The 26,270-nt window shown below is 44.2% G+C and overlaps 1 protein-coding gene and 1 long non-coding RNA gene across 2 annotated transcripts; one reads left to right on the top strand and one right to left on the bottom strand.

Moving 5' to 3' along the window:
* Nucleotides 1-1,379: 1,379 nt before the first annotated feature.
* Nucleotides 1,380-6,140, bottom strand: LOC119384628 (uncharacterized). The gene is made up of 3 exons (XR_005181908.2): nucleotides 6,038-6,140; nucleotides 5,040-5,132; nucleotides 1,380-1,439 (listed from the first exon to the last, which is right to left on the bottom strand). It is a non-coding gene; the product is annotated as an uncharacterized LOC119384628 (long non-coding RNA).
* Nucleotides 6,141-16,140: 10,000 nt separating this feature from the next.
* Nucleotides 16,141-18,968, top strand: LOC119384611 (uncharacterized). Its single transcript, XM_037652477.2, has 2 exons — nucleotides 16,141-16,574; nucleotides 18,707-18,968. Exons 1-2 carry the CDS (start codon nucleotides 16,190-16,192, stop codon nucleotides 18,877-18,879), a joined length of 558 nt encoding a protein of 185 aa, XP_037508405.1. The 5' UTR covers nucleotides 16,141-16,189; the 3' UTR covers nucleotides 18,880-18,968.
* The last annotated feature ends 7,302 nt before the right edge of the window (nucleotides 18,969-26,270 follow it).

Here is a 26,270-nt window from a genome sequence, read left to right as displayed (position 1 = left end):
AACAACGGGAAGGCTCGGTGCATGCGTTGTATGAAACAACTTTAGGCCAAGCTGCTTGGTCCAAGTGTTGTCCGCAAAGCAGGCCAGCCTTAGTCAGTGTTTCAGCACTAAATAAAAAAGCTGTGTCAGAAAATGCAGCTGGTTGAAACCTCTGGTATGCTTCCGTTTCTTCTTTAAAACCTTTATGAAGAGCCAGCGTAGACGCTCTGCTACACTTATCTCAAAAATCCACTTGCCTCCAATTTTTTCTCCGGTTTTTGCTACTTCAAGTTAGCGAGATATTTCTGTACTTCTACAAAGACTGCAGCATGCCGAACAAAAAGCTGTGAGCACTAAAAATATGTAAGCAAGTGCTCCGCCGAGTGTTAAAGGTAATGCAGGCGACTATATTGGTGAGGCTAAGTGAGCACAAACTAAAATTTTGGACAGCAACAGTGATAATCTTCACATGTGTCCATAAGAAATAGGCAAATATGTGAGAGGAAACTCACCATTTTGCTCTGGCAGAGGCAGTTCTGTGGGGCTACGTGAAGCCACAGACGTTCTGAGAACTGAAAACAATGCATGAAAAATTGTGGGTGAGTTGTGTCAACATGCACAAGCTAAAGAATATTCCACAAAAAAGGTCACATAGCGTGCACCTAGAAACAGCATCATGCCGCATAACAAAAAAAAATCTTTGAGGTAGTGCAGCATGAACATAACATTTCCCTTTTAAATTAGTTGTTTTAACGAAGCTGACAAACATGACTAAAATAATACGGCCTCATCAATGAAGTATTCTATTACCAGATGGCAATAAAGTGGCCGGACTGGAACACAGACCGCACACTGCCATGTTGTAATTGTTATGGCCTGCTATCAATGTACTCTTTTTGCAAAACATATTTGTGGCTTATAAGTGTAGAGGCCTGGGCTAGTTGGTTAGTGTTCATAATTGCAGGGTTTTGCAGCGCGCGAACATAGGAAAAAGGACAGAGTAGACAGAGTTTCTTTTCCAGAACACTATCTAGCTCAGCAAATACTGTGTAGATGAGCACACCAGAAGGTAACTGACTTTTGCAGCACCTTCTCCAATGACTGTCACCAGCTCACAACAGTCAACTCATGCATATTCTCAAGTAACTGAATGCAAGCAGCTTTTTGTTACATTAAAAGTGCATTTTTCGGGACACATAGTGTATCTGACGGAGCATGCAACTTAGAATACATTGCATTCAGAACCTATACTCATCTCTGCATGCACACTAATAAGGCAAAAATTGTATAGATTGTCTATTCACGAATACAAATGAAGTAATCAACTTAGTACCAGTCGCATAGGTTAATATACAGATGATGCTATATGTTCTGAAATAAATCTAACTAAACAGCCTTACTGTGCTGCCTGGGCACAAGCGACCCAGATGCAGTAAGGGCTGCAGTGGTTGCACTGGATCCTGAATACGAAATTATACAAGGATACTGATCAGTCTTTCATGTAAACAGCATTTTCACTGCACATCACACGAACATCTTGAGTCAATAACAACACAGTCAAAGCAGTCTTTCTGAACAGTGAGTTAACTTACAGCAGCAGCTGCCTAGGATTTTCTCAGACTGATATGACGTTCTAAAGCTAATGGTCATTAAAGGGACCGACAACTGATTTTTCTCGACCCAGTTTTTTACGGCGCGACAGGAAGCTCACCCTTCGTAGCGTTTGTAGCTGCAGTGGTTTATCCGAAAAGCACATAGTTATTTTATAAACAGTATTTTTCGATCTGAAAGGCTCCAAACACGCATGGAGGCTTGCTCCAGCAAAGCTGATAATTGATAGCGATGCCGCTAGCCCTTGTGAAAGCTGTCGTTGTTCTCCTTTCGCAGGAGTTACTGTAACTATGCTTAACCACCTTTATTTTGAGCTTTCCAACCATTTTTGAAAATAGCAAGCTGTTACAATGAGATGTGTGGCTTTATACACCTTCCCGTTATTTGTACAGCGTTGTGTGCGCCTGCGCCCAAGGTTGCCTGCGCCTGTGTAATGGATGGCTTGTCCCGTCGTCGTTACTCTCTCGATACACGAGCCAAGCCAAGTAATCGAAAACGTAACTGTGCATATGCACGGCCGCACCGAGTAGCAGCGTGCGTCATTTCTGAGACGAAGTGTAGGTAGCAAAACTATGTCGCTCCAAAATCTTAGCGACCTGGCAACTGCGCGCACGGTTGCATGAGCGCGCTGAAAAGTTGCTCAAGACGCGCTGTCGAGCATGGGATCATCACGTCACGCGAAGGCAGCGCCACTTTAATGCATACTACTAACGCAGGCTTATACGTACATTATTATGGAGCAATACATTTTAATATAAAGAAACGAACAATATTTCAATACTACCAAAAAAATCGTCGACCGCGTACAGCAATCAACGGTCACGTGGCCGTCTTCATCGGATGATTCATGTTTTTGTCGCCAGAGGCCCCACATGTCATTTTGCGCGACTTTGAATTAAAAAATAAAAATATAAATCCATCTCTCACGAAAAAAACAGGGTTGGTTTGAGTCAGTGCAACGGACAATCTTTACATCAGCGGAGTCAACTAATTTCATATTCTGGGCAGTTGTCGGTCCCTTAAAGGATAAAGAACAGATTTCCAAGAGAAGCAGGGGGAGGGGGAGGTTATCTGGGCAGAGAGGATCATGAAGGTTGTGGGGGGAAGTGGCTGCAACTTGCACAACATTGGCTTAATTAGTGAAATATGGTAGAGGCCTTTGCCTTGGGGGGCACAGTCAAGGTGACTATGTGTATCCCAGGCATTAACAGTTATGCAAGGGTATAATTGGTGTGCAGCGATTTGTTGCAAGAAGCCACAAAAAAACACTGGTGGACTTCTTGAAACTCTGCGCTATATATGGGTGAATGAATGACGATTTCACATTTTCCTCCATATAGCGTACAGAGAAACGATTAGCCAAGGAACCGTCAACTCTTCATTTCTTAGAAACGTTTGCATGATTAGCATCATGACATCAAATAATGTGGGCCAATGCAAGTCTTTGCTGAACTGTAATAAACAAGCCCAATAACACTTTTCCATGCAATCATTGAATGACCTTGCAAGTGGAGTTCATTGCATCAGCTACAGATTGCCGCAAAAATTTTTCAAATTCGTCAAGCACGAGCAATGAAAATTGGTTGTATGCTGACTATACGACAATTCATAAGACACGGGCAAGCACAAATTTTCAACTGTCATTTTTCTTCGCTGTCAATGTACCTGCAATTCACTCACATGTTAATAGCACTATGTTAACAGTATTTTAGCTCACATGTCAACAGTATTGAGCGAAGTAGAGGCCTAATTACAATAGCTGTCGACCTAGACGCTTTTCTCGCGTGGTGGCAGCCTGCTCAGGCTTGTGTGTGCATTCATTGTGATACTGTACATCACGACTGTCGGTTGTTTTGGCGATAGTGCATGTGGTGTCCATGAGCTCCGATTGTTCAGCTTTTGATGTAATGTCAGCGTTGCACATGGCGGCGATCGCGAGGCAGCGTTGCTACTGGTACGTGCGTTCCTTGACAGTGCGGACACAGCACGGTCACTTTTAGTGAGACTTGTCATGCTTGGTTCAGTTGTTACCTTGGGCTGCAAGCGTGAAGGGTAGTCTGCTAAAACTGAGGCTACTGAATCTTTCCTGAGCCGCCGCTACTTATATTCTATAAAATCTTCTAGTCGTAAATGAAGGCTACATATTCTAGAGTACTTTGAAGGTGTAATGCGAGACCTACTAACCCGCCCAATTACTGCAAGCCACCTCTTGCAAACACCAGCGGCAGCTGGAATTTCATGGATTGACAGCCGAACATAGATGCCTCACCAAATGCGAAAATTGAGCGTCAGCAGCATCCAGTGGCGTCCCGCGTTGGTGGAATCAACCCGAGTGATGCCATAAACCATCATTATGTGATTATGTCACCAATCACAAAATTGTGACATCATCGTGATGTCACATAGCATGACATCATCATAATATATTTTCGCTTGGTCAAAATGGGCCAATCATGGAGGTAGTGCATAACCAGCTGAGATGCAGAAAGCTTGCAGTGCCTTCGATCCTTGAGGCAGTAAGAAAACCACGTTAGGGGCATAAATATCTCGGAGGGAGGCAGGAGATGTTCAATACATTGACTGGGAAGAAATAGAAGATAATGGCTTTCGCTTTTCAGTCGTCTTAGGTGAATGCATTAGGGGCCGTGTGAATTTATTTTCTTTATCAATAAAGGGAAATAAAAAAAGAAGATAATCGTGATTTCTTTCCCATTTGCAGAGTGCACCAACAGTGCATACTGAGGCATGAGAATGACGTGGTTGCAATAGCCTGAAATAGACAATAAATCGTGAATACTGTACTATCAAACTCCAATGCAAGTATCGAATCGGCCGCCTGGCCTAGAGTGCCTGCAGAATACGTACAGTGGGGATGGAAAGAAACGCGAACATGCGGCATCTACATTCTTTGCCGTTCTGCATGTATTGTCAAGTGATTGTAGCATGGGTGTGATAAAAACAGCGCACCGATAGGTTCGCGTTTTTTCTTAACGGAGTGTCTAGCGTTACATCTAGACGTAATGATAGGAGCCATTACAGTTACGTCTAGATGTAAGAATAACAGAGTTACGTCCAGTGTGGCAACAATACAGCTGTAGCCTGTTAGATCACCTGATCCGATCTGTTCTAGTGGCGCAACAGGCTAACGTGTCATGCTCGGAAAGAACGAGGTCGTTGGTTCCAACTTCACTGCTATTCCGCTTTTTTTTTCAAAGTAATATTGTAACGATACAGTAATGCTCCAAGGGCACCGTTACATTCTTTGTTGTATGGAAATTTCCTTGGTGGCAGCGGCGGACGCCCCAGTGCATGTCGCTCACGCTGCGTACACAAGCCACTCGAGCAAAATTATGGGAGCGACGAAGGCGCACGCGAAGAGACAGCGTCCCAGAGACACGAACCAACCACTAACACTGAGAACACGAAATTGAACAACATATTTAGCTTACCTTTTGCTCCTACACTTGATAACGAGTGGGAAGATACAGGAGCTTCAGCCCCCACCACCACGTCCAAGTTTCTGGCATAAATAATCCTGCTCTCTGAAACAGTAATTACAGTACTGTCAAGTATGACACTGTGTAGAGATAACTTGTACATTTGCCATCAAGAATGCCCAAGACAACGTACCAGCATTCTTTATATTTTCTGTTCACCACTTTGAAGAATCAATCACTTTTCTCGAGTAAGCTTTGGGCCACATTTCTGTTACTTTATGAATTCCACAGCAGAACAGTCCTTTCAGAATAATTTTTTGCTTATCTTCCTGTTTAATAAAACTTCTTGCTAGGTTAGCTGATTGATAAGACTGCAGACTTATAAAATGGGCTACACTACAATAAGCAGTTGCAGTAGTGGTGAAATAGCAGTCTGCGCCTTTAATCCAATGCTGCTGGGCTCTATTCTTAGTGCTGCCACAAACAGGTCAGTTTTTAATGATGCAGAGGGCCTCCCAACTGGGTAATCAGTAGTTTAAGGGCTCTCATCTTGAAATAATGCAACAAAAGGCCACTGAAAGTCCATGGGCGTGCACTGTTCACCACAGACTTAGTGAAATAGTTCAGTATCCGATTATCTCAAGAGAGGGGGGGGGGAGAATGCTGCTGCTGTGTGCCTTCTAGTACTCATCAGCATCAGTTGATATTTTTTCCTGACAGCTTACAACGCCTCATAATGCACATGCAGGGACGTGTCGCATTCATAGTCATGATGACATGTCAAGCGACCTTGAGACAAATGTGTAAACTGGCTGTGCCTACCGTGCACAACATGCTGATTATACCTTAGACATGTGGAGGACACTCACCAGTACTCTTCTATCCGCTGTCCTTTCCATCTTTCTTTCCCTTTCCCCTCCCCTTAATGTAGGGTAGCAAACCGGATGCTACAATTCTGGTTAACCTCCCCGCCTTTCTCTCCTTTTATTATCTCTCTCTCTCTCTCTCACCAGTAGCAAAAACTTTTGAGGCAAGAGCCTCTTGAAGTTTCACATTCAGCTGAAGTGCTTGTTGGAGATCTTCGGCCTTTTTTAGCTTTGCCTCTTGCAGCTGCAGCTGCCCCTTTAAATGCTCATTCTCTAGCTGAAGTGTTTCAATTTCAGTTGACATGTCCTTGCAGCTCTCGACAAAACTCGCTGAATCCTAGCTTCCTTCAATAACACCCACAAGTTCCAGTTCCCGTTTACTCTGCGCCTGGAACTTTACTTGATGGTGCGGCCTGCAGATGTGATCACACACACAAAAAAAAACACTTATTGCTGGTGTGGTGCATAAACACCATAAGAGTTACATCTTAGTAATGTATCACATTAAGAAGGCAAGCCTTTGGATTCAAACATGCTTCCCAATAGCAGGTAAGCTTCTGTCATCATTTTAAAATTCCATGTGGCTTCCTTAATCGACAGCAAAGGCGTGTTTCAGCTGCATACTCAATTTGTCACTGTGCCTCCTGGCCAGCCCTAGCCCTGGTTCTTTTTGATGTCCATGATGAAAATAGAATGAGTTTGGCAACTATACCTTTGACTTCGTCCTCTTTTTTCCTGTTCCTTCGGACAAGTTCACAGCTTTCCGAGGCCTCTTGCTAATATACAAGTCCATTTCCTCCTGGGTTTCTGCACAGACCATAAGACTTGACACAGAAAGCACAAGAAGGCAACAATATTCTTCCACAGACATAAGAGTGGGATTGTCAAGCGCATGAGTAACTATATGAGTGTGTATGGGCATTATAAGTTATTTAATATAGTATTTGTGTCATTCAGAGTGCTTATGTTCTCGACAACACTGATGTGTTGGCTCGCCGTGCTCGTTATTGAGTGTGTCTCAACCGCCAGATTGGTCGCTGCTTTTTTTTTGCTCTGTACGCTTGTGTGTTCTGCTTTTTTTTATTTTTCATTTCCTCGTGGTGATTTTGGTTTTAGGTTTTTCACTTATCATTCCGTAACAAGTCCCGTAGCACTTCTTCTGTCTGTGTGTGTGTGTGTGTGTGTGTGTGTGTGTGTGTGTGTGTGTGTGTGTGTGTGTGTGTGTGTGTAGAATGACGAGGGATGGGGGGTTTGCCGAGCTAGTGTTTTTGTGCTTTTCATCGTGAAAATCTGTTTCGTTGTTACTAATCACGGCGGAACAAGCATGTAGTCACAGCACACTCCGAAACGTGTAAACACAACCGCCACAACCGCAAAATGGCAGCCAAATAAAGCAGTTTTCACGTTGGCACAGTTTCGCTGCTCAACAACTTCAAAACTAATCATGCATTTATCACTACGTATAAACAGTTCATTGAAATGTTTAAACGAAAACAACACACAAACGTGTGCTTTTAAGTGGATTTATATTATTTCACTTACGATGCCATGAAAACGAAAATAAAGATTTGCAGCGCCACAGAACTTTTGTGAGAAACACTTGAATCACTCAACGGCCGTTGAAAACTGCCGTGTGGCAGCGCCAACTCCATTGAGTTCGACAGAGTTGTAGCGTTTCGATGGCCATTGCCTCAATGTCCTTTCAAACCTGCCTGTGTGACACAGGTATTAGAGATCTAAGTGGGGGATATGAGAAGCACAGTTACACCAAATGATCCGCTTTTCTCATGAGCGTCCCACTGAACCATTTCAGGTAGTCTTCCATAGGCACTGAATTTTTTACTGTCTTACCTTAACAGGTATAAGTTGACGATACTTCATGCCTAGCTGTGATATTAGGGATGCTGCCTGTATCATATTTCCACAGTTAAGCACTATGAATGTTTATTATGAAATGGCTTTTATATTTCAGTTATAATTGCTTTTCTTTTCTAGGCCTCCCTATTTTTATTGTTTCTACTATTATTAATTGGCAGGTAATGAGACCTATGAGTGGCAATATCGTGAATAGCAGCAGTGTCCTGCGACGATTTGTGTAACTGTACTGCCATGCGCTCGTGTTTCTTATTTTGGTGTATTTTGGTTTAAAACACAAAAAACTGCTAGCACCGCTGAGCGCAAGCTGAGATCGTCTCGGATTGTGTGCGCTCCTCGCACTTTCACCTCAGACGCTGAGGAAGGGTATTCAGAGAGCTATACTGATGAGCCTACGAACGTGTTCATTGTAGGCTCGTGCACAACTTCAACACCACAACTAAATTTTGTGCAGCTTGTCACGGTGTACACATTCTTTGCTTCAACGCCACGTGGAGATACATGGCGGAAGTTGCTCGACTAGGCTAGTAAACTTTCACTATAAAATGACAAGCAAGGAGCACTGTTAGCGAAGTGTATATAGAGCTGCCCTGTTAAGCAGCTAAAATAAATCCTAAGAAGTTTTTAGGAAGTAAATTAATGTACTTTGAGCAAGAAGGACAACACTTTTGATATATTAACAGACATTTCATTAAAATGAAATGAAATTGGTCACATTTAAAAAATTTTCAACTGGCCTCTCTTTGTGCATCGGCTCTCACTACTACATTATGGGGGTCTATAACAATAAATTTGCGAATATATCGAAGAATCTTAAGATAAATTGGCAAGTATTGTATCAGAAATTGTTGCGGTTTGCGGTAGTATTTTGTATCCGTACGCCCAATACTTCTTGCCTGAGTATCTTGTATAGTATCACGAAACAAATTGAATGTATGCTTGCTCAGCCCTACATGGTATGAAGGGGGAGGAAGCGCGAAACGGACGTTGTGCAGACAAATGACAGGCGCGATAACGATTGCGTCTGTCTGCCACATTGAACTGACTACTGGACTATTTTCAACTATGCCGTTACATTTTGATGTGTTTGCAGTTCTCCAAAACGAAAAGCTAAGGGGGTATGCACTTGATGTCATCCGCGAGGAGCGCTAGCGACGGGGTCGGCATTTTGAAGGTCCGCGCACTTGCTACACGCTCGAAAAACTCACTGCTCGCGCTGTGCTCGAGATCCGAACGCTGACTTGGATGACTAGAGACGACCTGAATAACTTCTGCACGTCGACTCATGGATAGCACGGACGGGGCACGACCGGACCTTCAAAATGGTGCAGTGACGGTGTTGCTGTCTTGTGGATGAAGGTGTCACACGGATCTTAATCGCAGTCAGGCCCAATCGGGATCTAGACGATCACAACTAGGCTGACGTTTTGCGCCAAATTCTATACGGATTACTTTCAACAGTGTGAGATCAACCATTGTTGATTGCAATTCAACAAAATTCGATCCGCGTCGGCCCTGATCATGATCAAACGTGTTGTTGCCCATGTGTCTGCCTATATATCCATCACATTTTTTGCCACTGAGTATACCGCAGGAATAAGGCACGCAGTGATGGAAGCGGCATTTTGCTTTTTGGAGCAGACTCTGGAGCACAAAAAATGATGCTTTGGAGCAGCCTTAAGTGTTTTCAGAGCAGGTGGCAAAATATTTTTAACGACTTCTGGAGTCTGAAGCATTATTAAGCACCTCATAAATGTTAATATTTGTATTAAGTGTATTGCACATGCAATAATTGCTGCAAATTACAAGAAGCAAATAAAACAGATGGATAGTCACCGAACACTTAGTAAATTGAGCGACAAATATGTAAGGTACTTGTACTTGTAACACCAGATTGTAAAAGTAGCCACAACAACATGTAACCATCGCCAAAGCAGCAGTTTATGATCAGTACCAGATCATAGCAATATGTCATTTTCATACTTCACCAAAATAGTCAGCATGTAAAATTTCAAAAAAACAAACAAGCAAAAAAAGCAGCTAAATGGGCACTTAAAATGCCAGTTCTTATGGCATGACAAATGAGGCCAAAGCTGATTAAGTGATAAATGTAATCATCAGGGTCATCACAGCAGAAGTTAGCAATCAGTATATCACACTAACCTCACACACAATTCAACAAAACAGCCTGATTGTCAGGTACAAACATACAGCTAAATCAGACATATATAGTGTCAGTACTTGAGCTATCGTCCATATTCTAGTATGCAGCTAGTAAGCAAGCTGCATATTAGCATACTTGGGTAATAATATATAAAGCTTGTTTTTGGTTGATGGTTTTCAGTTTGTCAATGCCATTTCAGAGCAGGTTCGGAGCAATCACTAGCAAATATTACACATTGGAGCAGCATTTCTTTTTCGGAGCGGTTTGGAGCAGCACTTCCATCACTGGGCACATAGCCAGGAGGGGGGGGGGAGGCGAAAAAAATTTCTGGCTACGTGCCTGACAAGAATTTAGGAACCACTGACCTGTCATGTGGAGCACTTTGGCCTTGTAGTAGCCGCCGTCAACAGTGGCATTGCCGTTCCACCATACATCGTACGAATGCGTGGCATCGAAGTCGGCAACGTTTTTTGGTTGAAACCCTTCCACAGTAACGTGTTCGACTACCTCTGTGGCCGAGTCAACCTCGTATTGGACGAACACAAGCATTTTGTCACAGAAAGCGTGTGAACAAATGTCGGAGTACGGCCGGAACACGTGAAAGTGAAAGACAACAGGCGCATACGATTACGGATACGACTTGTGGTGGTCGCTGATGGCTAGTCTCCCACATGTGCGCACTGTGTGTGATGGCCTGGCGGCATTCGCCACTTTCCTGCTTCCTATCCGTTCGCCTCGCTACAAGAAATATATTTTTTCTCTAGAACATATATAATGACACTGAACGGTAGGAATGGACACTGTGTAGACACAAAGGAGGAAAATGGCATGAATAAGGAGTTGACGGCGTTCGCCACGTTCATGGATTGCGTAGCTGCCTGTCGTTCACTTTCATTATCATGGAAAATTTAGAGGATTGCGATAAGCAATACATTAATGAAGGTAATGTTGAGGGCTCGTTTCTTTGTTTGGAAAACCAGCAGATGATAAAGCCAAGGACGTTAACTATAAACTACAATGCACTTCGAAAAGTGCATTGTAGTGATTACGACATAGAATAAAATGAAGAAAGTAAAGTGGACGATAAGAGAACTTGCCGCCGGTGGCGACCGAACTTGCATGTTGCTTTTTCATCCTGTTTACTTTCTACAAATCTTTCACAATCAATACAATACTGCATTTGAAACAGTGCCATTAACGTACCCGTATGTATACCTTCCGTGGTATCATTATCTGCTGGTTTTCAATAAAAATACATCCAGAACTAATTAACGGATCAGGAAAACAAGGAAAGTTAGGGGATGGAATTTGTAGTATATAGTGCGTAAAATCTAAAGAAAGTGAAGTGGATGAAATAACGTCGACTTTACTTTCTTCAGATCTTACGCTATATATCAGGGGCGTAGCCAAGGGGGGGGGGGGGGTTCAACCCCCCCCCGAAATTTTTCAATTTTGCTTGCGCATATATACACGCACAGATACAAACGCACGCACGAACATACATAGAGTATGGTTGAACCCCCCCTCCCCCCCGAAAAAAATTCCTGGCTACGCCCCTGCTATATATAGTAACTACAAATCACATGCCCTATACTTTCCTTGGGTTTCTGGTCCGTTAGTTCTAATTAGTTTGTGTCTAATAATTAAGGAAAAATCGCGAGCCCTTGAAATCCTCCTTCTTTCGTTCAGAAATACTACAAGGCAACTTCCGCGCGCTACAATTGGACCTCAAGATATCCGCAGAAGGTGGTTCATTAATGCAACGACGATAGCAAAAAAAAAACTGCAAAGAAAAACAGCATCAACACGTGCGTTCTTTATGCTTTATGCACCTAGCTGAACTAAGCTCTGCAGTGCTACTGAAATTCGGCAGTTGTTGCAGTTGTTCACGACTTGAATGTAATGCAATATGACAGATGAGTGGGCGAGTTGGTTTGGGTTCATACTGATGCGAAAAGGCAGCGCGTCATAAACGAATACAAAGGAGGAGACGACGACAGCTAGATATAGAGCATGTTCTATAGTCATACCCGCGTCCATCGATTATTAGTTTTTGGCGCTGCCCTTCTACATCAGTGTGAATGTACTGTCTGGTGTCATTTCGAAACATGTATTCGTGGAATTATGTCAATTTGAACGGCTGGGTACGACGTACCCACTCTTCATGCGCATTTTTTAGACGGGAATGCATGCACAAGGTGTGAAAGCAAGCTCGTGTACAAACAACAACGGCGAACAAAATCGAACTACCGCTCAATAACTCAATTTGTGTGAAAGCGTTTTAACGCGTCTTTCCTGTCTCTGTATCACACGGGACACGTCAAATGCAATGAACACAGAATGAAATAAATGGTAGCAATGTGAAAATGGGCAAAAGCCTAATTTATCTTGAAAGACGCTATAAATAAAGAGCTTGTTTGTTCGCATCAAAACGGCGAAAAAATCGATAGAGAGTCATGTGTAGAGGGTGTTCAGTCTTTCGCCGTTGTTGAGACTGCACAAAAACCCCAACAAATTTCACGTTTTGTCAGTATTCACTCATGCAGAGGATATCTGTGTCGCTTTAGAAGCTCTACATGATGAAACAGTGAAAGGGAAAGCACTCAACAAATTTTGTACACGTCAGCACGCCACCAGGCTGTGACCAACCAATTAACATTCCAACTCATTTATTCATCCATTCCACTAAGCCCACTTCGCGCCCATTCATCCAGAGTCGTGTAGTGTTTTCCCGTTTTCCCTCCACGTGTAGTAATGAGGACGTGCCTATTTCTGTTTTCTCCCGTCTGATAGAGTCAATGAAGTGTCGTACTACGTGAACTATTCTAGAACACTGTAGTCGTACTGCAGTATTAGAGTCGTATTGTAAACTGGCAATGCCGGCTGCGCCAAGCGGTTTTGTGGTGAAGTGGTGATCGCAAGGATGTCGCAAACGCCGTCAAAACGTTACCGGCAGTACCTGCAGCCTGGATCGAGCGCCCAGGTTCCGAGGCAAACTCGGAAATATGTGTCGAAAAGAACCACACTCGCTGCCACTGCGACCAAGGTATGTACCCTACGCATATTATTGGCGGCTTATTATCTGATTGGGTGAAGTCGAAGGCACACAAGCGGTTTGCAAGCTGCTTGCGGCGCATCTGCATGTTACAAAGGGGAAGTTTACCCGTGATCAAACATTTATGCGCCGTCGGAGGCGGTGTGTGTGTGTATCCTCGCCGCGCCCGGCAAGCCAGCTGACAGCTGTGGCACGGCGAGGTGGCGTACATCGGCAGTGTCTATACTCACGGCAGCCGTGAGCTTTCTCGTACTGAATTTCACCCAGTTGTCGTCTGCCAACGGCTGGTTGTCTATATAGATGTAGGTCCTGAGATCGTTATCGTTGGCTGGCTCACACACGAACAAGGGGACGAAGCTTAGAGGCATGTGTCCCAAAGTATAAAACCAGGCCCGTAGCCAAAAGAGGGGGGGGGGGTGGCATTGCTCTGAATGTTTTACTTGTCACATGATCCAAACTTTATAATGTCCTGCAAAGAAGCGGGCATAAACAGCCCCTTGTGAAATGGCTGCCAGACTGGATGGCCAACAGACCGTTTTCAGTGGACGGGGATGCCAGTGCAGTTTTTGAAAACTATTTCGGGCTGGCATCAGAGGGGGCTCTGGCCCCCTATAAAGACGTCCGGGGGGGTGCGTCAGATTCCCCCTACCCACCGTGGTCTCCTCCTATGGTATAAAATGCAGCCAAATTATAGCGCAGGCGGTACATACATGTACATTGATAACAGTGTAGCTCAGCATATCCCTAATATTTTCTTTCTTATTCTCTGTAATATACCGACTGTCAGAATGCCTTTTGCTGCAGTATGGGAATTTTCCATTAGAGAGAGCTGTCAGGTATCGCTCTTGAGTATTCAGCATTTTGTACGTGGAGAATATCAGGCTTTTACGAAGGAGATAAATGTACCGGTTCGTTCAGAGGGACACTAGCAATGTACTCTTCACGTCTATGGCGAGATCAATGATGGCACCTACTGAGAGCAGTAGAACCCCCTTCACCCCCACCCCACTGTCATAATTTTTATTTCGAAATGTCAGCAAATGTCATGGACGTACTATTAAAGCTGAACGAGCCCAATTATTTCTCTTGCGCTATTCTTCAGCATGTACGTTCTAAAGTTCGCGTATTTGAGACAGCTTACATAAGAAGCCTCCTGTGAGCACCCAGACACAACGTTATAGGGCATCCACTAGAACAATTCTGATTGCAACTGGGAAAGTTTATTTCCGCAGCAGACAGCCGAAAATTTGTCAGAGACAGTAGTTATCCACATTAGCAACTGTTGTGAGAAATTTGTGCCACACTTGACACTTTGAATGGCAGGCTCTTTATTCAGTTTGCATTGGTACTCATTCATTATGCATTGGTACTTCCAGCTTTGCGTCGAGGTATCCTTTGGTGATTTAAAGCACTTTGGAAAGGTTTACAGCAATGAGGGTTGTGAAATGACTGGAACTGAAAACTATTATAGCTACTTCGGGATTAAAAAGCAAGAGAGAGAAAAGCTTTCCATCCTACGTTGTTGACATAACTTCAGGCGACTAGCAGTCAGTAACTGCAATGGGAAATTCCATACAGAAACTGTTATGGCTGCCTTAAGAGTAGGTGTTGCCTTTTTTTCCTCTTAACTACTCAGGTAGTGTCACACTTGCTTTCTGATTATATATGGGAGGTAGTTTTATTCAGTGTGCTAACAAAGACTTGCTTCTTGACTGTATTCACTGGTGCACTGCAGGCGGTCGTTTAAAGGCAACCTGCCTGTGCAGCATACAATCCGAAGACTTTATCTGGCTCACGTAGTGTTTTTCAGAGTTGTGATAGTGCAGCTTTTGATTTGTCAAAGCTCGTTGCCTTGCTTCCCATGCCGGCATCAGCGATGCACCAGCGTTCACAGTATCTGCACTCCTAATGTGGCACATTTCTTAGCATAGTGTTACTTTCTAATGCGGCTCAATTTGTGGCCATGATGTATACCTTACCTCAAGGTTGCAGGTTTGATCCTGGCTAAAGAGGCCTGAATTCCTATTGGGATGACATACATTCACTCACTTGTATTTATTTGCATGTGAAAGAACACTGTATATAAAATTAAAAGTAAAGGTTTGGTACTAAAAAAATGCTTTGAATTTACACAGCACCTAATTCTTATTTCTATAATGACGTGCTGTATATAACGATGACATATCTAAAACATTGGAGGCAGGCAAGTCATGTTAGTTGCGGTGAAATACAGCAACCTGCATTTCACCAGCATTCTTTGATATTCATTTGTAAACAGTCCATGAAGATAATTTGCCTTTATTATCTCCATATTTTTACAGAGCTCACCAACCAACCCGCTCAGCCTTCCCACTGGTGGCACTTCTGTAGTGAATGCTCGCGACCACAATGCTGATGGCTCAAGCCAAGCTAGCTGTAGCACTTCAGAAGTGCATACTGCAGATTTACCGGCAGTTCGCATGTGTGTGGAAGACGAATATACAGAGGGTATGAGACAAGCTGCTAGTGAAGAAGATGTATAATGTGGTGACGACACACAAAGCTCCTATGCTAATGAGGGTAGTTTTGCTGCTGAGTTGAGTGATCCTGTCGAAGAACCAGATGAAGTCGACAGTGGGGATGAAGGCAATGCACAGCTGCATGATGATGATGGAAGTGCCAATGAAGATATTGAAGACGATTTCACCAAGTTCTTTGCAAAACTAGGCCACGAAACCCTCCCTCAACAGGCAACTACCAAAGCTCAAGCCTTTGTGCTTGTACTTACATATATAGTCAGTGCAGGCCTCACATGGACCCAAGTGCAAGGACTTCTGACTCTGATTAATACACTCTTTGGTGTGAAAGTTGTGCCCTGTACTACCTACTCCTTGAGAAAACTATGGGGAAGCAGAAAAGAGGCCTTAAAGGTGCACTTGTTTTGCCAAAACTGCCACGACTACCCCGGCTTATCCTGTGATGCCAAAACCAAGTCCAGTGTGATGTGTACCACATGTCGTGCAGAAAAAAAGGTTTCAAGACTTAGTGAGCTCGGGAAGTTTTTTTTTTATTGTTCAACCTGAAGCAGCAGTTGCTTGATCTTCTAAAACAAGTCGGTGGAGCTCTTCATGCTAATTTGCTGAAATCGTCATCCAGATCCCAGGTGCCAGGTGTGTTTACTGACATAACAGATGGAAGTCTCTATCGAAGCATCAGAAAACAAATGAACATGATGTGGAGCGATGTCGCGTTGTCGTTCAATTGTGATGGGGCACCTGTGTTTGACTCCAGCAAGAGCACAATCTGGCCCATTCAAGTGGTGGTCAATGAACTGCCTGTTTTGATTCGGTGGCAAAATGTGTTGATCACAGGGCTATGGTTTGCCAGAGCACACCCACCCATGGATGTCTTCATGGCACAGTTTGTCTCAGAAATCAACAGTGTTGGAACACTTGTATGGTCGCATGCCGGGAAAACCGTAAGATCAGCGGTACATGCGGTTGCCTGTTGTGTTGACTCCCCAGCAAGGGCAGCTATCCTGAACAGCAAACACTTCAATGGATACTTTGGATGTAGCTGGTGCTTGCAGCGAGGCCAAGTGATTGATGGTAAGCCTTTGACTCTATGACTTTTATAAGCTTCTGAAATGTATCAGCTTTATTTACATTGCATTAATCTTATGTTCAAGATATTATATTTATGATGTGCTTACATTTTTTAAAGATATTCTAAATTATGGCTATCAAATTTAATAAAATTTTGTGATACAGCTACCTGCAAAACCAACGTCATAAATTATTGGAACTTGCATTTGTTGGGCATTTGATTAGCTTCATAATTACCATTAAAAGTGAAACTAGTTTTAACAGTCATGTTAGTCTACAGAGTTTCCGAAATAGTAAAAGCACATTTGTATGGCCAAGCAAAAGATATGTTGTCTTTTTTATGGTGCAATCCTAAACGTGCACTAAAAAGAAGCAGCCATTCCGGTTTAAATTGACCATAATTGTTCTTTGAGAACATTGTTTCTCCATTATTGAGGGTACATGCAATTTTTCAAAAAAAGGAAGTTTAAAAGGACAGACTGGTGGGCTAGTTGGTATTGCATAATTGTGAACAGTAGCGCAAAAAATTCACACAGACGACGACAGAGCAAGACGGGACACAGCGCTAAATAAGAGTCAGAGTTTTATTTTCGGCATTTTAGTGAAACGAAAAAGTACATACATCAGTTTTATATCACTAGTATTACAATACTGTTTTTATATTGCAGCTGCATTGTCTCAGAGCTTGCTGCATGAAGTCTGGTTTTTGAGAACACAATAAGCCCATATTTACTGGTAAAGAAGCCTAATTGCTGTTACCAGATGTCAGAATTTGTGATACTATGGTGGGCGAGTGAAGGAACTTTATTGGGGCATCATCAACACTCGTTCTTTATTTTATCTCTGGCTCAATAACAGTTAAGGTTTTGAAAAGTAGTAGGGCAGAGAGTAAAAAATCATTCTTGCACTAAAGTAAATTATCTGGTGGCACATAATATAGTCCGTCTTGTAATGACTAATGGATTTACAAAGATGTGAACTTTTAATTAACCTGGAAAGCACATTATTCGAAAATTGAAGTGAACTAGCACAATAAAGGTGTATTGAGTGATCGTGCAGCTATTTTTATTTGTTGAGAGTTGAGGGGCCAATACAAGCATACATAATAAAATCCTGGAATCTCCCTGTACATTTGAAAGTAAATATTTCAAGTTGGCCAGACAGTGCAGTTAGATCCCGGTGATAATGCAAAGACTAAATGTTATATCTGCGAATGGAATATATTTTGTATTTTTGAATTACATTTGAAAGTCACAAAATCCAGTATATTGAGCTGCTCGGTGAGAAAGATCTGTTCTTCTGTGAAGGAAACACTCGAATTGCTGTTGTATTGGCCATTACAGTAAAAGGAGCTGACTGTGGTATTTATGACTGAAAACCCATGTCGAGCTGTGGCACATGCGCACTGAACCACGACACATGAACGCAAACTGCAGCCACACACAAGCTTGATAAACACAGCGTAATGGCCTTACTCATAAGCTTTCTTTCAGTCTACCGTTTAGTTGCTATTGTGCTCGCCTACCACTGTTTGCAGCACGTGCTGTATGTACGACTCCAGCGGCGCTGCAGATAGAAAAATCCTGATAAATGTATAGCTGCACTTTTCTTGTTACCGTTACATGATTTGACACTGTGGCTCGTAAGCTTTCTGTTGCACTCGAGAAAACAGGTACCACAGAAATTGGTCAAGATCCTTTGAAACTTATTACCTCTAAGCCACTTTGTATGGGCAGAAATACAGGGCTACTACTGCGTTATGTAGTCCGAAATAGTTCAAACCAGATAACGTAAATATTCATGCTCTTCTCTCTCTGCAGTGCAACGTACAAGAGCATGATAACAAAAATGTACTTGCAGTTCATTTACTTGCATGATAAAATCATTAGTAAGTACAGAATGCCTGCAGAAAAAAAAGAACTGGCTAACCGCGTATTCTCTTGGAAATAAACATGCGGCTATCATGACGTTTTCAGCAGCTGAAGTCAGTAATTGCTGTATGTAAAAAGCATTACGTTTGATATCAGCTTTCGATGCTCTCAGGGATCTCATTTAGGAGGAAGCAAATTTTCATGTGCCAGCAAGAGTTTATTACTACAAGAATCTTCTTAAGAGGGAAAAAATTTTGCTCGCAGGTGCTCTGAAGTACCCATTCTCCAACCAAGTGGCTGACAGGACACACAGTGGCGTGCTAAAAGCCATGGTGGAAGCAGTTCGTCGGAAGGAACCAGTTTTCGGCATCAAGGGGCCATCAACTCTTGTCAAGCTGCAAGGCTTTGATCTTGTGTGGGGCCTTCCTCCTGACTAGATGCATTGCGTGTTGGAAGGCGTCACAAAGCAGGTCACCGAAATGTGCCTATCAGCTGCCAATTCTTCTTGTTACATCGGGAGACATTTGAAGCTGATAGACTAAAGGTTGCGCTTGATAAAGCCACCCATCATCTTTTCAAGGTCAGGGCGACCCTTGTCTGATCGCGCATTTTGGAAAGCTGCGGAGTGGCGTTCTTGGCTTTTATTTTACAGTCTGCCTTGACTTGCTGAAATACTGCCACGAGCTTTTCATGCACATTTTACGCTTCTTGTGAAGGCTGTGTTTGTTTTGCTAAAGGACGTCGTTTTAGAAGCTGAAATTTGTTCTGCTGAAAAGTATATTTCATCATTTGTTCAGCAAATGACCAAGCTCTATGGACAAAGCAAGGTGTATGACCGGGCTAGTTGGTATTCCATATTGATGTGAACAGCGCGTGGGATACACAAGGACGAAGAAACGACGAGGACTAGCGCTGACTTCCAACTGAAATTTTTTAACACAAACATAGAAAAACGAGAACAAGTAGGCACACGTGATCACCGCTCATTTGAATTGCGCATGACGGCAGGCATGGAGAGGGAACCAAGAAACAAAAAGAATTAATAAGCAAAAACCACAAAACCGCAAACAGACGTCAGGAGAAGCAAACGGAGTATGTCTAGGTTATCTAGCCGGATGAACTTAGGTAATCTATTCCTTTTCAGTGAGGGCGATTGAAGGTTTGCTGATACAATTGCCTTTAGCGATGGCTGCAGCTTCAATGATTATGCGCATGCTGTCCTGACGATGCCTAGCTAAAATCTGTGTGTTATCAAATGCTGGAGCGCACCCGCATTGTGAACAGTGCATTGCAAGAAAACCTTCTGTCCCTCTGCGTACCTTTTGGTTATGCTCCTGCAAACGTACATTAAGGCACCTGCCCGTCTGGCCGATATAAGTCTGTCCGCATGAGAGTGGAATGCTATAAACAACGCTACTAGAGCAGTCAACGAATTTATCCTTGTGGTTAATTTTGCATGCGCTTTCATCCCGTTTTAGAGGGTTGGTCCTGACACTCAGCTCGGACAGCTTGTGCGGTGCCGAAAATACGACTGAGATGCCCGCCTTTTCACCTATCTTTTTTAGCTTATGAGAAATGGCATGCTTATACGGGATAACCGCCACCTTATTTCTCGCTGGTGCCTGAAGATCAGGAGACCTACTCGACGGCTTGAACCTTTCCCGCAGCTTATCAGCAACAGAGACGAGAAGGTGGCGGGGATAGCCGGCTGCCTTCAATCTACCTATCTGCGAGAAGAAGCTGTCGTGGATGGAGTGATGGCAGGACTTGACAAGGGCGTTGTGCAAGCATGCTTGGATGATTCCCCTCTTAACAAGTTTACTATGTGCCGAAGCGTACGGCAGGAGAGGTTATTGGCGCGGGGCTCGTACTTCCAGCACACGTGCGAGTTAAAAAAGGACAGTTTTAAGTCAAGATATTTGAGCACTCCCTCATCAGCGAGCTCATGTGTGATTACAAGCGGGTCAAGGCAATCCTCAAAAATTGACAAAGTGCCGCGACACAAGGACCCAAAAGTGGCATCGTTGCACTCAAACAAGAGAAGATAGTCGTCCACGAACCGGAAGCATTTTGCCACATTGGTTCCTTCCAATCTCGCTTCAAGCTTCCTATCAACATGGGCTAGAAACAAGTCAGTATGGGAGCGATGCACGAACCGATACATACACCACTTTTCTGCAAGTAAACACGCCCATTCCACTCAGCGAAGGTAGAGGTGAGGTACACTTTGAGTATATCAAGAAAGCCTGCTATTGTAACACCGCACTCGTTTTGGAAAGCAACGGCGCCGAAATCAAGGATTGCTTGTTCAATGACACTCATGAGAGCGCGATGGGGGATAGAATAATAAAGGTCCTTGACGTCGATGGACATACCCTTGTACGATACAGTATTATGCTCATTGAGGTACTCGATGACATCAGAAGAATTATCAACTATGAAAGGATCATCGACCTGTAACATGTTTAGGTGATGTTGTAACCAACATGCGATAGACTTTTGCCACGTTCCCTTTTCTGTAATAATTACTCGAAAAGGCGTGCCACTCTTGTGAGTTTTTGCAGCGAAGAACATGCGTAGGGCCAAGCTTTCATGCTTTTTTACGGACTGGGCTAGCGCATCCAGATTAAGCTTGGTTAACAGAGAAATAGCTGTTTTCTTGGCGTGTTTCAGCCTTTTCTCTGACTCAGCATTAAACACGGCGTCTATGGCAGCTTCAGCTTTGCAAATGAACGATGCGTTGCGAGCAACAAGAAACCCACCTTCTTTGTCTGAGGGCAAGAGGCAAAGATTGTTTCTGGTGAGGTAAGACACAACTTTTCTTACAGGGACGCTTGCGTCACGTCGGGAATACCGACGAAGCACATCAACACCTTCTGACACACAGCGTTCATTTTCACCATCCGGAGCCCGCTCAGACACGTCATGCACCATTGAAAGAAGTTCCGCCGGAGAGTTCTGCCTTTCGAAGGCAAACTTGGGTCCGAGAGCGATAGTCTGTCGAACAAAGTCTGGTACAGACACACCTTCTTCGGTATGGACTTGTCCTGACGACTGTGTGTCACTGGGCCGTTTGTGCTGCCGAAGGACAAAAAGTTCCTGTCGCCACTTGTTTTCCAGGGCGTGCTCTATGAGAGCAGCATGCTGCTGGCGTTTCTTTGCTTTCGCTGAGCGGCTACCAGGGCCACGGTCGATTTGGAGGTGGAGTGCCTCGCGGTAAAATCTTGCTTGCCTCAGAACCTCAGAGCGCAAGATTTTGCAAACTCTTTTTGCGTGTCCTGCTGAAGGGTGGAATCCGCCGAACATCGCCTCGACATCCGTGGGTAGCTGTTCAACGCGAATGCAGTAAGCCAAGACCCGTGCACAGCAAATGGCGAGGGCGATCAAGGTGATGAGGATTGAGGGATGAAGATGAACACAATTAACAGAGCCCGACGAACTAGAAATGAACTGAAGCAAGGTGTATGACCGGGCTAGTTGGTATTCCATATTGATGTGAACAGCGCGTGGGATACACAAGGACGAAGAAACGACGAGGACTAGCGCTGACTTCCAACTGAAATTTATTAACACAAACATAGAAAAACGAGAACAAATAGGCACACGTGATCACCGCTCATTTGAATTGCGCATGACGGCAGGCATGGAGAGGGAACCAAGAAACAAAAAGAATTAATAAGCAAAAACCACAAAACCGCAAACAGACGTCAGGAGAAGCAAACGGAGTATGTCTAGGTTATCTAGCCGGATGAATTTAGGTAATCTATTTCTTTTTCAGTGAGGGCGATTGAAGGTTTGCTGATACAATTGCCTTTAGCGATTGCTGCAGCTTCAATGATTATGCGCGTGCTGTCCTGACGATGCCTAGCTAAAATCTGTGTGTTATGAAATGCTGGAGCGCACCCGCATTGTGAACAGTGCATTGCAAGAAAACCTTCTGTCCCTCTGCGTACCTTTTGGTTATGCTCCTGCAAACGTACATTAAGGCACCTGCCCGTCTGGCCGATATAAGTCTGTCCGCATGAGAGTGGAATGCTATAAACAACGCTACTAGAGCTGTCAACGAATTTATTCTTGTGGTTAATTTTGCATGCGCTTTCATCCCGTTTTAGAGGGTTGGTCCTGACACTCAGCTCGGACAGCTTGTGCGGTGCCGAAAAAACGACTGAGATGCCCGCCTTTTCACCTATCTTTTTTAGCTTATGAGAAATGGCATGCTTATACGGGATAATCGCCACCTTATTTGTCGCTGGTGCCTGAAGATCAGGAGACCTGCACGACGGCTTGAACCTTTCCCGCAGCTTATCAGCAACAGAGACGAGAAGGTGGCGGGGATAGCCGGCTGCCTTCAATCTACCTATCTGCGAGAAGAAGCTGTCGTGGATGGAGTGATGGCAGGACTTGACAAGGGCGTTGTGCAAGCATGCTTGGATGATTCCCCTCTTAACAAGTTTACTATGTGCCGAAGCGTACGGCAGGAGAGGTTTTTTGGCGCGGGGCTCGTACTTCCAGCACACGTGCGAGTTAAACAAGGACAGTTTTAAGTCAAGATATTTGAGCACTCCCTCATCAGCGAGCTCATGTGTGATTACAAGCGGGTCAAGGCAATCCTCAAAAATTGACAAGTTGCCGCGACACAAGGACCCAAAAGTGGCATCGTTGCACTCAAACAAGAGAAGATAGTCGTCCACGAACCGGAAGCATATTGCCACATTGGTTCCTTCCAATCTCGCTTCAAGTTTCCTATCAACATGGGCTAGAAACAAGTCACTTAGTATGGGAGCGATGCACGAACCGATACATACACCACTTTTCTGCAAGTAAACACGCCCATTCCACTGAGCGAAGGTAGAGGTGAGGTACACTTTGAGTATATCAAGAAAGCCTGCTATTGTAACACCGCCCTCGTTTTGGAAAGCAACGGCGCCGAAATCAAGGATTGCTTGTTCAAAGACACTCATGAGAGCGCGATGGGGGATAGAATAATAAAGGTCCTTGACGTCGATGGACATACCCTTGTACGATACAGTATTATGCTCATTGAGGTACTCGATGACATGACTCGATGAAATGATCATCGATGAAATGATCATTCGAAATGATCGAAATGATCAGCGAAAGCAAGGAAACGCCAGCAGCATGCTGCTCTCATAGAGCACGCCCTGGAAAACAAGTGGCGACAGGAACTTTTTGTCCTTCGGCAGCACAAACGGCCCAGTGACACACAGTCGTCAGGACAAGTCCATACCGAAGAAGGCGTATCTGTACCAGACTTTGTTCGACAGACTATCGCTCTCGGACCCATGTTTGCCTTCGAAAGGCAGAACTCTCCGGCGGAACATCTTTCAATGGTGCATGACGTGTCTAAGCGGGCTCCGGATGGTGAAAATGAACGCTGTGTGTCAGAAGGTGTTGATGTGCGTTCGTCGGTATTCCCGACGTGACGCAAGCGTCCCTGTAAGAAAAGTTGTGTCTTACCTCACCAGAAACAACCTTTGCCTCTTGGCCTCAGACAAAGAAGGTGGGTTTCTTGTTGCTCGCAACGCATCGTTCATTTGCAAAGCTGAAGCTGCCATAGACGCCGTGTTTAATGCTGAGTCAGAGAAAAGGCTGACACGCCAAGAAAACAGCTATTTCTCTGTTAAACAAGCTTAATCTGGATGCGCTAGCCCAGTCCGTAAAAAAGCATGAAAATCTTGGCCCTACGCATGTTCTTCGCTGCAAAAACTCATAAGAGTGGCACGCCTTTTCGAGTAATTATTTCAGAAAAGGGAACGTGGCAAAAGTCTATCGCATGTTGGTTACAACATCACCTAAAAATGTTACAGGTCGATGATCCTTTCATAGTTCATAATTCTTCTGATGTCATCGAGTACCTCAATGAGCATAATACTGTATCGTACAAGGGTATGTCCATCGACGTCAAGGACCTTTATTATTCTATCCCCCATCGCGCTCTCATGAGTGTCACTGAACAAGCAATCCTTGATTTCGGCGCCGTTGCTTTCCAAAACGAGTGCGGTGTTACAATAGCAGGCTTTCTTGATATACTCAAAGTGTACCTCACCTCTACCTTCGCTGAGTGGAATGGGCGTGTTTACTTGCAGAAAAGTGGTGTATGTATCGGTTCGTGCATCGCTCCCATACTAAGTGACTTGTTTCTAGCCCATGTTGATAGGAAGCTTGAAGCGAGATTGGAAGGAACCAATGTGGCAAAATGCTTCCGGTTCGTGGACGACTATCTTGTCTTGTTTGAGTGCAACGATGCCACTTTTGGGTCCTTGTGTCGCGGCACTTTGTCAATTTTTGAGGATTGCCTTGACCCGCTTGTAATCACACATGAGCTCGCTGATGAGGGAGTGCACAAATATCTTGACTTAAAACTGTCCTTTTTTAACTCGCACGTGTGCTGGAAGTACGAGCCCCGCGCCAAAAAACCTCTCCTGCCGTACGCTTCGGCACATAGTAAACTTGTTAAGAGGGGAATCATCCAAGCATGCTTGCACAACGCCCTTGTCAAGTCCTGCCATCACTCCATCCATGACAGCTTCTTCTCGCAGATAGGTAGATTGAAGGCAGCCGGCTATCCCCGCCACCTTCTCGTCTCTGTTGCTGATAAGCTGCGGGAAAGGTTCAAGCCGTCGAGCAGGTCTCCTGATCTTCAGGCACCAGCGACAAATAAGGTGGCGATTATCCCGTATAAGCATGCCATTTCTCATAAGCTAAAAAAGATAGGTGAAAAGGCGGGCATCTCAGTCGTTTTTTCGGCACCGCACAAGCTGTCCGAGCTGAGTGTCAGGACCAACCCTCTAAAACGGGATGAAAGCGCATGCAAAATTAACCACAAGAATAAATTCGTTGACAGCTCTAGTAGCGTTGTTTATAGCATTCCACTCTCATGCGGACAGACTTATATCGGCGAGACGGGCAAGTGCCTTAATGTACGTTCGCAGGAGCATAACCAAAAGGTACGCAGAGGGACAGAAGGTTTTCTTGCAATGCACTGTTCACAATGCGGGTGCGCTCCAGCATTTGATAACACACAGATTTTAGCTAGGCATCGTCAGGACAGCACGCGCATAATCATTGAAGCTGCAGCCATCGCTAAAGGCAATTGTATCAGCAAACCTTCAATCGCCCTCACTGAAAAAGAAATAGATTACCTAAGTTCATCCGCCTAGATAACCTAGACATACTCCGTTTGCTTCTCCTGACGTCTGTTTGCGGTTTTGTGGTTTTTGCTTATTAATTCTTTGTGTTTCTTGGTTCCCTCTCCATGCCTGCCGTCATGCGCAATTCAAATGAGGGGTGATCACGTGTGCCTACTTGTTCTCGTTTTTCTATGTTTGTGTTAATAAATTTCAGTTGGAAGTCAGCGCTAGTCCTCTTCGTTTCTTCGTCCTTGTGTATCCCACGCGCTGTTCACATCTCTATGGACAAAATGCCATGACCTTCAACGTACACCAGTTATTGCATCTTGCAAAAGCGACCCGAATGTTTGGCCCCATGTGGAGTACGTCGACATTTCCTTTCGAGGACGGAATCGGCAGGGCACTGCAACTTGTATCCGCAGCTAAGCAGGTGCCAGTTCAAATCGCTGAACGGTGCATTATGCACGAAGCCTGCCGAACTGTTTCTATGCAGATAGAGCTTTCGCCTAATCTGCTGTCTGCGAAGGAAGACTTGGAAAGTAGTTATAAGAAATGCTTTCAAACATGCGCTCTTGGACTGGCACAGGCATTTGTTGATATGCCAGAGATTGTGGAACGGCTTTTTCTTTCCCGGCTTGGTTGCATCCCTTAAGTGTCAAAGTATTTGCGAGCCCGAC

This window comes from Rhipicephalus sanguineus, chromosome 1 (assembly GCF_013339695.2).
Source record: "Rhipicephalus sanguineus isolate Rsan-2018 chromosome 1, BIME_Rsan_1.4, whole genome shotgun sequence".
NCBI lineage: Eukaryota > Metazoa > Arthropoda > Arachnida > Ixodida > Ixodidae > Rhipicephalus > Rhipicephalus sanguineus.
The sequence above is the reverse complement of the archived record's forward strand: the minus strand, read 5'-3'. Positions and strand labels throughout refer to the sequence as shown.

Coding starts and splice junctions, on each gene's coding strand:
- LOC119384611 (XM_037652477.2), top strand. CDS start 16,190: ATGAACATGATGTGGAGCGATGTCGCGTTGTCGTTCAATTGTGATGGG. Junction 16,575..18,706: donor GCGAGGCCAAGTGATTGATG/GTAAGCCTTTGA, acceptor TTTTGCTCGCAG/GTGCTCTGAAGTACCCATTC.